We start from the raw sequence: 17,186 nt of genomic DNA, 5'->3' as shown, positions 1-17,186 counted from the left end.
CTATTTTTATTATATATAAATGATTTGGATAGGAATAGAAGTAACAAGCTGGTGAAGTTTGCAGATGATACCAAGGTAGGTGGATTGGCAGATAACTGAGAACCCAGTGAATCATCACAGAGGGACTTGGACAGCAGACAGGCTTGGGCAGATGAAACTGAATGTCAGTAAATGTATGTAAGTGTTATACATAGGAAGTAAAAATGTGAGTTTTGAAAACATAATGGGAGGTATGAAAATCGAGAGCCCAACTTATGAGAAGGATTTAGGAGTCTAAGTTATTGACTTCAGAAAGTGTTCAGAAGGCTAGCAGAATACTCACTTCGCTTGCTAACCCTGTGCCTGCACTACACGCTAGCGTCTTTGCGGTTCTGGGGCCTCATGTATAAACGGTGCGTACGGACAGAAATGTTGCGTAAGAACTTTTCCACGTTCAAATCGCGATGTATAAAACCTACACTTGGCGTAAAGCCACGCACTTTTCCATGGTACCTCATGCCTTGTCATAAGCAAGTTCTCCACTCGGTTTTGCAGACTGGCGGCACCCAGCGTCAAAGCAATGCTACTGTTCTTGCGTGGTTACTCATTATTTTCCTGACGGGGCTTTATAAATACACCGAAACTAACCGCATATTGTTTATTAGTGTAATGCATCTGATTGTAATTAACTTGTAACAATATAATGGTCCACAGAATGGTCAAACTATTCTAAATACCATAACTGCTTTAGCGTTGTTACTCTCACTTCTTCTTCTTCTTCTTCTTCTTCTTCTTTCAGCTCCTCCCGTTAGGAGTTGCCACAGCGGATCATCTTTTTCCATATTACTCTCACTGCACCACTCGGAGTATTTATATCACTGTATCTGAGTGTGAATCACAGCAGCAGCTGATCAGAAAGAGAATTATCGGTATACAGCTTCAAGGACACGCTGTCTCAGCCACGGCAAAACGTTTTAAAGCCTTTCCTGTACGGACTTCGCGGTTCAGAAACCGTTTCATCCAAAGAACTTTAAATGCATTCAATCAATTGCACTTTGTAGAACTGTTTGTACTTATAAATACAATCACCCCACTGTAAACTTGCACTATAGTTATAATATCGCACAACCTGAGCCACTTTATAAAGCGCGTATTTACATATGATGACGATATCATTTTTAAGGTGAAATGCAGCAAAATATGTTTATTAAATTATACAGATAAAACTTTAACTTCATTTAAATAATCTATATTCTTCACTGGGAGTGTCGTGAAGGATAGAATAATTAAACATGTACTACGAAGATATTTCAATGTTCTTTAAACGTTTTGAAGAATCGGCACTAAGCTTACAGATGGCTTAACTTCTATTACAGAGCTGATTGTGTGGCAATCGGTTACTTGGGGAAAGAAAAGCAAGGACTGCAGTGGCGGCTACGCCAATATATATTGAATATAAAACAGAAAGAGAAAATAACAACACAGCTAAAAACGCAGCGACAAATTTCGGCAAAAGTTAAATGCTTGTGTCATGAGCACGAGGCGGCTATGCAGTGTCTGCAACGGACGTGGCCATCCACTGTGCATAAGCTACCTTACTGACGGCGGGCGAAGGAGCCACCGATTCTTCCTCTGCCCAGTGCCACCACAAGCCTAGAGCCGCCCCTGAGTACTGCTGCAATAAATTATTTCATCGAAGTGAAACACATGTTTAATAACGTGCTTTAACTCCTATCATCATGAAAATGACATCACATATACATCTCAGTATTTTAGTTATTCAGAGAGCTGTAATATTACAAATGTAATGGATTCTGTGTCCAGTTGGAGGAAGAGAGCCGGTTTAAGAAGCAAGTAGTGATTCACACACATAGAGCACATAGAAGATCAAATACAAAACAAAGCATTTAACGTGCTACTTTAATTACGATGTGATTTTAGAAACTGGTTAATTAAACCATTTTAAGATGAAGTTTATGATGTTCTACTTTAATGACAAAATAAACTACGTGATTAAAGTGGAAATGTCGAGATTGAAGTTGACATTTCGTGCTTTTTCCCCACTGTGTGCCTTTTTTCTCTGTACCCTAATAAGCTTTCATATGACACTCAGACAGTGGGCTACAACTCGGCTTTTCACGGCGACTTTGATATGTGACTTCTTTTTTATTTCCGGCACTGTGCGATTTTGTGTACGTGAGCATTTAAGTTTCTCCAACACGCTATGTCACTCGATCAACTTCCTTTTGTTGATTATACCACGGTTTATTTGAACAAATAGTATGTTTTTCCTTTGCCTCCACTTGGTATTCGCTGAAATTCTTATATTTTCCCCATGCTTTTCCCATTGTCTTTTCACAGAAGGCTGAGCTTAAGGGCGATTTATATTGATTTGCATATTCAAAGAGGCGTAATTCTAGGAGGAGTTGGGACGTTACATAAAGCGCGTGCACGAGCGTTAGTTTTCCCGCTGATCGGGATTTATGTAGCGGAAGAACGTGGAAGTTGGAGTACGCTCAGATTCCTGCATCTGGATTTTTCTGTGCGTAAACACATTTCGGCTTTTGTGCTTACGCCATGTTATAGTGCGAGTTCTACGCACGCCGTTATACATGAGGCCCCTGCTGCTTGCATATGGGATGCGGATGTACAATTTCCTAACTAGCTTACATTACAGCGAGTAATTAACCATATTAAAAAATAGTAAAACGTAATAAATTGAAAGTAAATGATGTTTTATGTAGCGTTAAAGGTATTTGTTGCGTAATACGATTTTGTTCTGTTTGGCTTTGAAATGAACACGCAAAAACTTTTTTTTAAACTTACACTTTTACTGTAAAACTTCAGTAAAAACAATTTTTTAAATGAAATTCGCATTGAATTTTCATTCTGTGTTTGGACTTTCATCGTGACAGCACAACGTATAAACTGTCTGTGAGTGAATTTTTGTTTCTTTCTCTCTATTAAATAAACCAACATTTTTGAATGTTTGTTCCTGAGATTTGTTAATTGTCTTTGTTAAAGCTTTTCTAACGGAAAACTGTAAACGTTTTAATACGAACGGCATATCAAGATCTCCTTTGGTGTCTCATGTTATCTCCTGAAGATGTACTGCATTAGCTTTCTTGGATACATCCTTCTTTCTACAGTAATTTGTCCAATGGAAGACCGGACGGTGTTAATGGTTGTAGATATTCTTCGAGATATTGTAAGTTGATTTTTTCATCTTCCGCACCATCACCACCAACTGTTTCAGCAGAGTCTATTGATACGCATTTCACCAATTTGCAACATAACCGTTTGATAATTTTCACTTTGATTCGTTTGACTTCATCATTTCTCGGTGCTAGGATTGCCCGTGTGCTCATTTCTTCTGTTAATAGCACTTCATGATGAAATTCTTCAATAAGGTTTGGACATAATAAATCTTCTTTAATTGGGAACTTAAGGTGAGGAAAATGGTAAGATTTATAAGAGCTGAGAGCGCAGGAACTGTGTGTGTCTGACAAAAGCATTCACACCAGTGAGAGGTGAGAGGACCGTGTGGTTGAATATGGCGTGGAGAACCCGGGTTAACCTTCGATCTGAACGTCTAATTCAAATCCATCTCAAATGTGAGGTGAGGTGAAGCGGGGCAGAGGAATGCATTTTCTTCAGTGTCCACTAGATGTCATCTTGGACGCAATCTGCTGTTTAGTTTACCTCATTTCTTAAAGTGCTTTTATCATTCACAGAGCGGTAGCTCCAGGTTACCTCTGTTTCACCAGGCCCATCTTGGCAGAGACTCTACCAGGCCCTTCTACGAATTTGATAGCAGAGACAACGCCAGGCCCGTCTTGGTAAAAACACCGCCAGGCCCCTCTTGCCAGAGACACCGCCAGGCCCCTGTATTAAATGTGATGGCAGAGACACTACCAGGCCCCTCTTGGTAAAGACAGTATCAGGCCCCTCTATGAATGTGATATTAGAGACACCGCCAGGTTCGTCTTGGTAAAGACACCGCCAAGCCCCTATTGGTAGAGACACCGCCAAGCCCCTTTTGGCTGAGACACCGTCAGGCCCATCTTGGTAAAGACACCGCCAGGCCCTTCTTGGCAGAGACACTACCAGGCCCCTCTATGAATTTGATAGCAAAGACACCACCAAGCCCATCTTGGTTAAGACACTGCCAGGCCCGTCTTGGTAAAGACACTGCCAGGCCCCTCTTGGTAGAGACACCGCAAGGTCCCTCTATGAATGTGATAGCAGAGACATCACCAGGCCCCTGTTGGCAGAGACACAACCAGGCCCGTCTTAGCTGAGACACTACCAGGCCCCTCTATGAATTTGATAGCAGAGACACCACCAGGCCCATCTTGGTAAGGCACTGCCAGGCCCCTGTATGAATGTGATAGCAGAGACACCGCCAGGCCCGTCTTGGTAAAGACACCACCAGGCCCGTCTTGGCAGAGACATTACCAGGCCCGTGTAGAAATGTGATGGCAGAGACACTGCCAGGCCCCTCCATGAATTAATGCTTACACAACATCTGACATTTTCTCTGATTGGTTCATTTACCTGACACACCTAAATAAAAGTCTCATTCTGCTACATACTTGTCCTTTCCTCTTTATGGAGTTTTCTGTTTACGTGACAACTGTCAGCTCTTACTGGGTACATGACAGTCAGCCACTTCTTCAAAGCATCAGCTACAACTTTTCTTGTTGCCCGTTGTTCATTTGACCTTAATCTGCTTAAACAAGCTTAGAACATATTGATTAACCCTTTATACTACTTCTAAGACAGATGACATATTTCAATATGGAACGCATACCAAAACACTTTATGCACCATAACCATATTAGCCCTAAATGATTATGTGGCCGCAAAGTCTAATTTATCTTCCACAGTCTGTCACAGTAGGATATGTCCCTAAATCTTGGGATGCTATGTCTTTTATGTAGAATGGTGACCAGAAATGCACACATGACTCCAGATGTGGTCTAACTGGCGCTTTCTATAATCTGAGCGGAACGTTCCCTCATTTATATTCAACAATTTTTACGATATGTTTGCCTTTTAATCGCTTAGATAATGAAATCGCAAGTCAGCCTAAACCCCGACATTCTTTTCTGACTTTTATTCCCTTAGGTCACTCTGCATTGATGCCTGACATTCATGTAGCTCTTTGTCCTTTTTTTTTTTTTTTACATTAAACTGCCACCCTTACCACTCTGTGACAGCCAGTGCGGTATTCAATGCTGTGGTGGGCTGGTCACGTGACTTCTAGAGACGCCCATTCAATCGACAAGCTAATGAAAAGGGCAAGCTCACTTATGGGACCCATTCTGGACCCCCTGGAAGTAGCAATGGAGGAGAGTATTGTAATAAAATTGAGTGCCGCTATGAACAATGCTGCACATGCTCTCTATGACCCCGTAACTCAGAGGACTTTCAGGCAACAAATTATTCAGCAAGGACATTACTGGGGCTCCTTTATACCAACAGCAATACGCTGCGTAGAGCCTCACGGTGACTACGATCGTCTGCAGACTTGACCAACTTGTTTAAACTCCTAGCCAAATCATTTATATATAACATATCTCTCTATTATGTGAATGTGGTGAAAAGTCACCTTTTATTGGCAAAGTAAAAAGATTACAATATGCAAGTTTCCAGGCAGCAGACGTTCCTTCTTCAGGCAAAATGTAATCAAAAATCAAAATTCTGTTATATGAAAAAATCCTGGAACGAGACGTGACTTTCTCAGAGAGACGCTTTCACGTCCCATGAGACGAGACTTTGTGCCAAGAGATGTGACCACGCTGGGGCCGGAAATAAAAGACAAAGAGTAGATGACAAAGTAGAACGTCGTAAAGAATTCAAAAACGCTGGTGTGATAAACATACAGAGCAGGTTAGAGATAATGGAAGTACGAAAATTCAAATGTCTCAAAAAAAAAGGATCGTAAAGAACGCATTAGCGCTAACAAATGGAAATTATTACTCAGTGAAGTAACAGAACAGCGAAAAGAGGTTGAATATATTGTTTGGATTTAAAGTTTAAGTCGGAGACTTGTAGATCGTCTAATTCATGTTGCCATCGGGGATAAGTGGTGTTTCTTCCCAATGAAGAGGCCTATCCACGAGAATTAAAAGATTTGTTGTTTGGTGAAAGTGAAATCCACATACAAGAACGGCAGAGACACGAAGTGGCTGGCGCCTAGCACAGGCCGGGGGTTGGCGAGCAAAGCCCTCTAGTATATATAATATATATATATAAATATATTGTAAGATTAAAGAAAGACCACAAGACATTGCGGTCTTTCCCCGAGTCCAAACACATGCAAGGTTATGTGTATTGTGTGTCTACACTGCGGTGGACTGGCACACTATCCAGTGATTGTTCCTACCTTGCGCTCTGTGTTTGCTGGGGAAGGCTCCAGCTCCCTTTCGCTGTAACCCTCGATTAAGCCATTTTAGAAAACGATATAGTACAGAAATAAAAGCAGAAAGTCTCCCTCTACAATTCTGGCTTTCCGTCCGGGGTTGGTTCATGATCTTTGGGAAATTTGTGTGACTTTGAACTTATCGCCCCCGGCCGCCTCTCCCAGACAAAAAAACACCAGAAATATCCCTGAGATAAAATACTACTAATTGATTAGAACATCCAGCGTCCATATTCCGCGATGCCGCATGCGCATTCCATTCTTTTCACGTTAGCGCCAATGTCTCGAGCAGCTCAGAACTCCACGTTCCTCCAAAATTTATTTTATTGGGTGCACTTCTTGGAAACTCCGCGGGTCATGCCGCACACTCCCTGTCCCTCCTGCCTTCCGACAACGACAACACAGCAGCGCCAAGGTAACTGTGATCGCGCGCCTCTCCTTTTAAGGAGCGCGCATTGCGTAACGACGAGCCGACGTTGCTTGCTGACGTAAGAGTCACGCGCCTGATTAGTTCGCCGGATTCGTTCCGGCTGTGTGCACAATCCGGAGCGAGATGGGTGAAAAAGATGGCGGTGGGCACGGAGCGCTCAGGGGATGCGGACTCCGTTAGACTCGTGAAGGTATAGAGCGCCGAGCGACAAACTCGCGGCTTGTCCGCGCGAGCCTCGTAGCACGCCAGGTCAGGCCCAGCCGGACACTTTCGACTGCATGTCGGTGGGCTCTGCGACAAGTGACAGACGAGGACAGAGTTAAGTGTGTGTGTGAGAGACAGTCGGAGAGAAAGAGAGCGAGAAGAGGAGTGGGGGCGTGAGGGGCACCGCGGCCTTGGGGGATGTTCTCCGTACTCTCCTATGGCAGACTGGTTGCCAGGGCTGTCCTGGGTGGACTTTCCCAAACAGATAGCCGGGATTACAGCCTGGTGACCGCCAGCTGCGGCTTCGGCAAAGACTTCCGGAAGGGCATCTTGAAGAAAGGCATGTGCTACGGGGATGACGCCTGCTTCGTAGCCCGGCACAGGACCGCCGACGTCTTGGGTAAGTGTCCCCGGGTGCGTCCTGATGGGTGGTCACGCTGCTGTGCAGTTCGTTGTCCTTTAATTGTGCTAAGTGTCACATCTCTCAAGAATCCTCTTGTTAGTCGGTGCAACCTGTTTCTCAGGTTCCTTCTGAATTTCTTTTTGCACATTTTAGTTGAAGTTCGTGAATTGCATTTCTTTGTCTATACCATTCGGTTGAATTTTCGCTCGTATATTTAGCGAATAGCTAAACTGGCCCAATATCTCATCTAGAGGTTGTCAGGGTTTCAGCGTTGGCTCCATATCTCGGTAGTGTATTCCAGATCCCCACAACTCTTAATTGTCCTGAAATTGCTAGACAATGTGACTCCGTGCATGCCGGCATCATTACCGTTGCCGTATTATATTCCGATTCGGCTCATTTTTCAGTTATAGGTTTCTTGACAGATTTTGGTGACATTGTTTTAAACGTTTACGTTTGTGGTTTTTTGTTTTATTTTTGCTTCTCTCTTCACCATTCTGTCAAGTTGTTTGATAGGATCTCATTGACTGAATTCTGAAGGTTAAACTGTTTGTTGTTCTAAAGACCTTGGAACAATTGATCGTTTGTTTTTGGTTTCGTTTGCTTTCTATTCATCTTTTATTATTGTTTCGTTGTCTGATGACACACAGATGGAAGGCTATAGCGCTACTGAGAATCCCTAATAGTTTTTTTTTTCTTTGTAAATGCTTTGTTGTTACACATTACAACCCCGTTTTGAAACCTGCTCGAGACTACAGGCTGCCGTGCCCTTTCACCTAGAAATGCGGCTCGAGCCCACTGCGCCTGCGCCTGCTTGTGTCGGCACGCACGCTAGTCCGACGCGCGTCTTCGGAGGCGAAAAAAACCACGGAAGATGCCAGGCACGCACCGTCACGTGATCGCGCCGGGCTCCCCAGTCAAGACCAAGGAAGGTCAACTTTCCACGTGGCCTGCGATCACCCCCCATTTCACTGAAATATGCGTTGTCTTTACTGTTAAGTTAATCATCGAATAAAATAATCGTCATACTTGACTTGCGTGGCTTACTGAGTGGAAGAAAAAAAAAAAAAACGAGTAGCGCGTGTGGCCCAGTTTGTGCGCAGTAAAGGTCAGTCTGGTCACGCAAGGTGTCAGCCATGTTGGCAGTGTCAATGACAGTCCTCAAAGGTAACGGCCAGTGTTGTTGATGGGATGAATCCAGAGTGTAAAGGAATTTAGCTTGCGTTTTAGATGGTATGTTAAAGCCCAGTTCTCCCCTGCTTTGTTATTGAGAAAGTCACCTCTGTTCTTTCAAAAACAGATCCTCAATTGGGTTTCCGGAGGTTTGAACAGTTCACGTTACAATTATAATCTTGCCCTCTCCAGTTATTTCAGTTAAAAGAAAATCCTTATTTTTACATAAATTGGTGGGGTAAGGGTATTCTGGCATTAACTCGTATCTTGATGTTTTTGTGAATTTCATGTAACGTAATGAGTTTTAGTAGGAAGTTCAATTCCAAGTTTCCAGAGGAAAAAAAATATGTAATAGTGACAATGACTGGGATGACCTTAAGTAATCAAGTCTATCCAAGAAAGTGTAAAAGAGGTTACTTGTACAGGAATGATATCACTAAAATCGGAGCAGAATATTTTCTTTTTAAAAGCAAAATGTAAAATCAAATTTTATCTACCTACAGTATGCATTACAAAATAGATGTTCAGATGGATATAGATGGAGGTATTTTTTTATATATGTATATAAAATAGAGAGAGAACCAAATGTAGTGCCTTGACTGCTTTATTTAAAAAAAAAAAAAAAACAAAACTGCTTAAAAGTACGGTTTACCATTTTGAACAACACATGCACTCCTAATGTTTTTTAAGGAAAAAATTTTAGCATACATTGTGATCTTTATTGTAAGGATGTATAAAGTACGTATCAAGTTCTTCCCCTGTAATGCAGTATAATTTTTTGTTGTTCTGTAAACAAATAGCTTCGGGCAAAAAATGTGACTTTACCTAAATTTGAGAATTTACTACATTTAGTTTGCTTATCAAGGAAATGAGAGTTAAGTTTTTGATCGGTGTTATTTTAATTTTAGATAATTGTTCATTGCAGATTTTTAAAATCTCCTTTGTTAATTTTTTTTTTTAGATTTAGCAGTAATATTTAATTCTCAAAAAATACGATCTCTAGTAATCAAAACCTGTAATGATCCTGTCTGTTTCCAGAGCTTAATTTAACATCCCCCTCCTTTGTATTTTTGATTATTCTGTATATAATGTACTGTGTTTTCATAAACTACTTAAATGTTAATTGTTTACATACTATGTTTAAGATATTTATAGGACTTGATGTTTGTATTTATAATTATATATAATATAAAGAGAGTTTAAAAAATCGTGAGTGGTCTCACCTCGACTGTCTCGTATACTCGGGTATAGAGATGAATATTTGCGGAGCAAACCACAAGACAATGATTATATTTTTATATTATGTACATTAAAGAGCCATCAACAACAAATCAATAATATCCATCCTTCTATTTTCCAACCCGCTGAATCTGAACTCAGGGTCACTTTGGGGGTCTTCTGGAGCCAATCCCAGCCAACACAGGGCACAAGGCAGGAACCAGTCCTGGGCAGGGTGCCAACCCACTGCAGGACACACACAAACACACCAAGCACACACTAGGGCCAATTTAGAATATTGAACAATTATTGTAAAAGTAAAGTTGAAGCTGCATGAATAAAAAGTAAACGGAAATAGCACAAAATTTGACAAATTAATATTTTGTGTCTAGTACTTGTATGCAAAATTGGGTTGACCTAAGTGAAAGCGTACTCGAGTTATCGTGTTTCCACACGGACACACAGATATAATTCCAGAAAAGGTATTTTTGGTCTTGGGGAGGTCTAAAACGTTGAGATTCATCAAAATCTTGAAATAGAATTTTTGGAGGATTCCCATATGTTCCCTATACCTCATATACAAGAAAGTCAGGGAAGCCTAAAATGTTGAGATTCATCAAAATTCAGCATTCAGTCTTGGGATGATTACAATACTTCATATACGTGAAAGTAAAAAAAGGAATTGTTTCCAACGCATGTTTGTGATAACAAAAGGGATCTGGAAATACTCCCACATGTAAATTGTTTTTCTTGAGGTGAGGATACATCTTCTGTTCGCTTGTGATTCTCACATAGTTAACAAAAGTGAACTAAGATATTGCCACGCATCACATGGCAGGAACAGTTTATTTATTATTTATTTTTTTTTCTTGCAAGAGAAGTGCCTGACCAGGTGGGTGAAAGGTTGTTGTAGATGAAGATAACCCCCAAGTGTGACTCAAGCTTGGAACTTAATGCAGTTGTAGTTCACCTTGAATCAGGCATGGGGTGACGTGCAATGATCTGCTTTCCATTTTTAAGCCCAGATAGCATTTGTTTTGCTCATTAATGCTGTTCATATGTTAAAGTAGTTTTTGCTTTGTATGCCTACTTTATTTATTATAGGCATTTTTATGTATGATGTTCACTTTTTTTAAAAAGTGTTTGCTAAGAATCATTATGTATGTGGAGCCATTTTGTAAGTGTCTTGTTAAATGAGAAGTCTGCATTTTTAGCTGTGATTTCCTGCACTTTCACAAAAATCCTTAATCTGCCTCCAGTGCACGTTTTCTGTTCAGATTACAGTATTGTGCAGATATGTACTTTTTTATTCAACAGCAATCAACATATTGGTTTTTGAGACAGTAAGCATTTCTGTGTACATTAAAGCTGAAGTCATGTGACCTGATGTTTGGTTTTGGGATATGTCAGATTTACCGATGGAAGTCGCTGATCTCGACACTGCACCACATCAAATCACGTGACTGAAAATCGCAACCTATGTCGTATTTACTAACCAAGTGCTGATCTTCCAGTGCAGTCGTGTGCTCCCCTTTTTCTGATTGCCTGTAACGTGGTCCCTGACTGAGTGGTGCTTTACGAAGGGTTAGTAGCTGTAGCAAGTTGAGGAGTAATCTCTGCCCTTTTTTCTCATTCTCTTATGGTATTTAAAATAAGACATAAGTGTAGCCGAGCTTCTGTTTGTGAGATGCAAAACATGTTCATTATTCCTCTCTTGGCTCTCCTGCGTACACAGCCCAGCTCTCTTACTAATGAGAATGTGAAACCTTTTTGATTATCCCAGCAAGATGCAGACTAGTCGGTCTTAGTCATTATGAACGTCCAGTTAGACTGCCAGTTTCACAGGAAAGCGCTGCAGATGTCCTCTGATTGGCCAAGATTATGTAAATGAAGGCAATGACTGTAAATCGCTAGAAAGGTCGTCTAATTTGACAATCTTAATACAGACATTAATTCTGATTCTGTCTAGTGGACAGCTGAAGAATTGAAACATGGCACTGATTAATTGCCTTACATTATGGCCAATAATTAACCTGTGATCAAACTCTGCTGATTCTGTGGACTTTGGATGTTCTGCCAGTGTTCATTTGGGTGTTTACACGTCCAAAAGAAGTTGACCTGAATCGCCAGTTGTGACTGTTGGTGTGTGTCTAGCTAGCCCTGTTCATGCTGGGATAAACTTTGGACATGTTTGCATCCCTCTATTAAAAGTAGCAGATTCCTTCCTTACGCAGAATTATGCTGTAGCAATAGTGATACGTAATGCACAAAGAAATGTTATATTGGCAAATTGTAGATTATAAACCTATGGTTGGTACCAAATAGTAAACTGACTTAGCTGTAAAGCGATCAGTAAATTAAATGTGATCAAAGTGTCTGTATTATAGACAAAGGTGAGTTCTTGCAGTTTAAATTTAGGTAACACTTGAGTATTTTATGTAATGCCTGTAACTCATTTACTGTTCTCTTACAAATAGCCTTAGTACCACTTATAAAGCATTAGTTAAGTATTTCTGTATCTCTGCAGTATGACCATCTAAATGAACTTCACTTTGGCCTTGTCTGAGGTGGCTTAACTGAGACGCGTTTCTCCTGCTATTTCAGAGTGGAGTATAAGACTGTTGAATGCTTTATATTCACAATTAATTTTTCGATATGCCCTGCTGCATAAAGGTGAATGAGCACTTTACTGCTGATTTGTAAATGTTCGCAAGATCAAAGGGAGCCTATAAGGCAGGTGTCCGCAATCCCAGTCCTGGAGGGCCACAGTGACTACAGGTTTTGTTCTAACCTTGTTCCTTAATTAGAAAGCAATTCTTGACAATTTAATTTCATGGCTTGTTAGGCTTTAATTCTGTTAGGTCATTCTCATATCCTAGATTTTCTTCCCTTTTCTAAGGATATCATCCAAATGATCTGAAGGCTAAAATGGAGGAGTAATTCTCAGTCCTCCACTTTTTTTCTCTTCACTTTCCTTCCAAGTATTAAATGCAGTAGTACATGATAAATACACATAGGTGTAGATGGTAACAAGCTAAATGGAGAAATGTTGCTCTGTTTTGTCATTTGCATGTTGTTGCTAATTAGGAGCCATTAAAAACCAAGAATTCAGCTGTTTAAGACTAAAATAAGCAATAAGGGTTCAAAATCTTAACGAGCAAGACCACCAAAAGTGAAGCAGAACTGTTACTCAAACAATAAGTGCTTCTTATTAAGCAATTGGGTTGGAGCAAAAACCTGCAACCACTATGGCCCTCCAGGACCGTGTTTGAGGACCCCTACTTTTAAGGTCTTATTGCACAGCAGAATATGAGTAATAGAAGCATTTTTGCAGTACCTTAATTAAAGTGTTGCTGAATTTTATTAGTTCGCAGTGTATTTTCCTGCAGGTAAAACTGTTAGGGATACACGTGGTGTGGCCATGAATACATAGCTAACATTTTCGTGACAAAACAGTTTGCTGTTGGGGTGTTTAATGGACAGACTGTGCTCCCCTCAAGCATTTCTTGGGGGTGTCTGTGTTCTTTCATTTCATGTGGTCTTTTGCTGCTTGAGTTTTTTGTTTTGTTTGATTCCCTCGTTTGCTCAAAAAAGAATCTCCATCTGCCTAGAGCATCTTATTTGTCTTCCTTTACTGAACATGAAAGAAATGTCTTTATTTATTTTATTTATTTTTTTTAAACTTGCAAAGCAGCACCATTCTTGAGACCAGACTGAAAGCTGTTTTTCTGTGCCATGGTAGTATGATAGTTTTCTGCCATCTGTTTAGCAGGAATGAAGAAATTCTGAAATCAGATTGGGGATGGGGAGTTGATGGGGGTCAAAAAAAAAAAAAAAGAGAAACCTGATTGGTCGATACTGGAGCAGCTCCAATTAAGTGCTCACCGATCCCTCCCCCAATTTGATTGGAAGCTAAGTAGTTGTCTGTCTGTTACCTTGATCTCAGTGGCTTTTTTTTTATTGGCAGCTTTGTGGATTTCTTCATGTCATGGCCCGAGTGTATACTGTACTTTGTAGCTTCACATATTATTATTTTTTTTTTTTTTTAATTATATAAAGATTAGTTATTGTAGGCCTGTGGATTTATTTGGTGGTTTTTTTTTCCCCATTGCATGTTATACAGTGAGTATTCACTGGTTAAAGAAGTTATTCCCTTCTGTCTCTCTTAATGATTCACAGGTGCAGCTTAGCAGACCAGTGTTCATATCATAGCAATTTGGATGCAGTGACAGTGTACTGTAGAGTAGAGAGGCAGTTTTTTCCATGACCACCCTCTGTCTGGAATTAGTCATACGGTCATATTGAACTCTTTAAACTGTTGTGTCACAGTACAAGATACATTACTTCAGGTCAGGTTGGAGAGTATGCACTGGTACAGCAAGTTGCCGCAGCCACCACATGATGAAACGGCTCAGGACCTCCAGGTACATGGTCCAGGCCCACCCCCTGGAAATCTCACTGCTGCTGCCAGGTGTTTACGTGGGTGTCCTCTTGGACTGGTCCAGCCACTCGGGTCCTCAATTGACGTATATGAATGACCATGGTAGAGTATTCTATGGAGGTGCCTCACAGTCTGACTTGGAAACACGTACTTTGGCAGACCGAATGTCCTAAGCTGGGTAATTCAAAGTGCCCACTTCATTAGTGGATCCGTGCGCCCATTCATTTTGAAAATTTAAAGAAAGCATGACAAAGTTTTTAAAACCTACACCACAGCAACAAGTTGTCCACTGCCATCCTGGAAGTGATCTGCTGTCAGAGCTGCATGCACCTTTTACTATTAAGGTTCTGATTTCCGTCCATTCCATGTAGAAAATTCCATTTTAGCACCCGCCGTTCCCAGTCAGTTTGCTTTGCTGACCCATAACCACCATTAACAGGCAGATATGAGCCTATCTATCAGACAGACCACAGCTTGTGCCATGCAAGGACCATGTTTCTGTGTGCTGCAGGTCAGCTTAACAGCCTTTTCCTGGGTTTTAACTCTGACACAGTTTCCCAGTGTAGTTTCTGATTTGATGATCATCAGGGTTTCTAATCCGCCAACAGATTACCAGGTTTTGAGCACTCCTTTATTATTTGGCTCGCTTTACTAATTTGTTAAGAGCTTTTTAGTGTTGGTTGTCAAGGATAGCCGAGTCGATTGTTTTGATTTAAAGTGCATATTATTTTAAAGATAACTAGGGGGCTTTGCCCCGTGCTCACTTCACTTGCCAACCCCCCTGCCTGCGCTGCACACCAGCAACTTCACATCTCTGACGCTCGCGTATGTGGATTTCACTTTCACCAAACAACAAACATTTTAATTCTCGCAACGTAGAACTGCCCGTGAGTGAATATCATTTTTTTCTTTCTACACGAACTGTGTCTGACAATAGCATTCACACAAATGAGAAATGATTGAACTGTGTGTAAATGTTTTAGATGTGGGCAGGACTTTTCTGAATCTCTTTGCATAAATAAGCTCTTGTCTTGAAATTTTCTGTCGTGGGATTTCGCTTTCACCGAACAACAAATCTTTTAATTCTCGTGGATAGGCCTTTTCATTGGGAGGAAACACTACTTTTCCCTGATGGCAAAACGAATTAGACGATGTACAAGTCTCCGACTTAAAGTTTAAATCCGAGCAATTTATTTGGTCTCTTTTCACTGTTCTGTTATTTCACCGAGCAATAATTTTCGTTTGTTGGCGCTAATTCGATCTTCACCTAAGTTTTTTGAGACTTGTGAATTTTCATATTTCCATTATCTCAAACCTGCTCTGCATGTGTATCATGCCAACGTTTTTGAATTCTCTACAACGTTCTACTTTGTCATCCACTCTTTGTCTTTTATTTCCGGCCCTGGATGTAGTTAAATCTCTTAGTACAAAGTCTCATCTCGCAGGATGTGAAAGTGTCTCCCTGCGAAAGTCATGTCTCGTCTCTCTTCCCAAGATTTTTAAATTATAATAGATAGATTTTGATATTTAATGGCCTGGTGACTAAATAATGCAGTAACCAATAAGAGCAACATGGATCAGGTTCACATTGCCCCTGTGATAGTCTCTACTGGAGTATGTGAAGTATGGAGGTGGTTGATTTTACTTGAATGCAGACGATGGCAGAATTAAATCCAAATGTTGTAATCTGAAATGTGAGTGTTTTTTTGTTTTTTTATATTCCTGTTGTGAATTGTGTTCATTCCAGGTAAGTAATACCCAACAGCACACTCCCAGCACTGAATCTCTTTTCATTTCCTGTTTGTGTTTGAGATGTACAGTCACACATGGTTCCCTACTGCTTTGCCTTGTGTGATCTGCAGATTCCTGGAGCCTTGGGGGATATGCCACACGTCACCGAGTCTCCCTTGCATTGTGTTGGGCTTCATTTAGTTAGATCTCTGTAGCAGGACTTTACCAAATAAAGTAACGTCTGCCAGAGCTAATTATCACTGTGAATAGGATAAGGATGGAGGAGGGTTTTTTTGCCTACTTAATTGTCTGTTCTCCATCCTAATTATATTGGGGCTCGCTTGAGCTGCACAAAAGTCAGTCATCTGAACCTAAGCTAGGCCTGTATTTATCGCAGTATAGCTGATGGGAGCGTCTCTCTTGTTGTCAACACTGCACATTCTTGCAAAATAAATGTCCTTTTCTGTCTGTGTTATGTTTTTTTATGCACATTAGCTTCTCTCCATGTAGATTAGGGAGAGAAAAAAGGTGCTGAGCTTCATCAGACATCAGGGTTATCTGTGTTATTTTCCTAGGTATATCTCAGAATCGAAATGACACTAGCATGGCATTATGAGTAAAAGCAAATCAACTGTTTCCATTTTGCTTTGTAATAGTACATACTGGTAGTATGGGAAACAATGTGTACTGGATATCTGCCAGTTCTGATATCTTTTGTAGATTACTGACGAGGACTATTTATTCATTGGAAGAGGAAAACGGTATGTTGCTGAGCAATACAGATTGCTTAGTACTGCCAGGCAAGTGTGTGCTTCTGTATGTGTTAATTAAACTTGAAGGATTGTAGTGGAGTGGTGTGTGACAGTAGTCTGCCCCACCTTTACTATCACCTCTTAATTAGTGGAAATTGCTAGTCTGAATGTACTTTGGAAGTGGTATGAGCACTAAGAAAGGGAATGAAAGCAGTTCGTTAGTTACTGTTGTAAATGTCATTTTGGATGCAATCAAATCATTAAAGTTGTTAATTATAATATATTTTATTTAGATAGTACCCTTATGGAAAAAAAACTCAGTTTTGGGAATGAGTAGTCTGACAAGACCAATATGCTTGAGAAGTAATACGAGAAGTGAGCGAATGAGGTGGAACCAAGGGTCCTGCAAATGGTAGCATTGTTATGGA

The 17,186-nt window shown here is 40.7% G+C and overlaps 1 protein-coding gene across 1 annotated transcript in view; it reads left to right on the top strand.

Annotated features, from left to right (window-relative positions):
- The first annotated feature begins 6,916 nt into the window (after positions 1-6,916).
- LOC120540958 (protein phosphatase PTC7 homolog) overlaps positions 6,917-17,186 on the top strand; it is a 39,972-nt gene continuing 29,702 nt past the window's right edge. The window contains exon 1 of the mRNA XM_039772161.1: positions 6,917-7,440. Within this exon, the coding sequence (XP_039628095.1) occupies positions 7,239-7,440 (202 nt within the window). The 5' untranslated portion in view covers positions 6,917-7,238. The remainder of the gene's footprint in view (positions 7,441-17,186) is intronic.

This window comes from Polypterus senegalus, chromosome 12 (assembly GCF_016835505.1).
Source record: "Polypterus senegalus isolate Bchr_013 chromosome 12, ASM1683550v1, whole genome shotgun sequence".
Classification (NCBI taxonomy): Eukaryota; Metazoa; Chordata; class Cladistia; order Polypteriformes; family Polypteridae; genus Polypterus; species Polypterus senegalus.
Note: the sequence above shows the minus strand (reverse complement) of the source record. Positions and strands in the feature narration are given on the sequence as shown.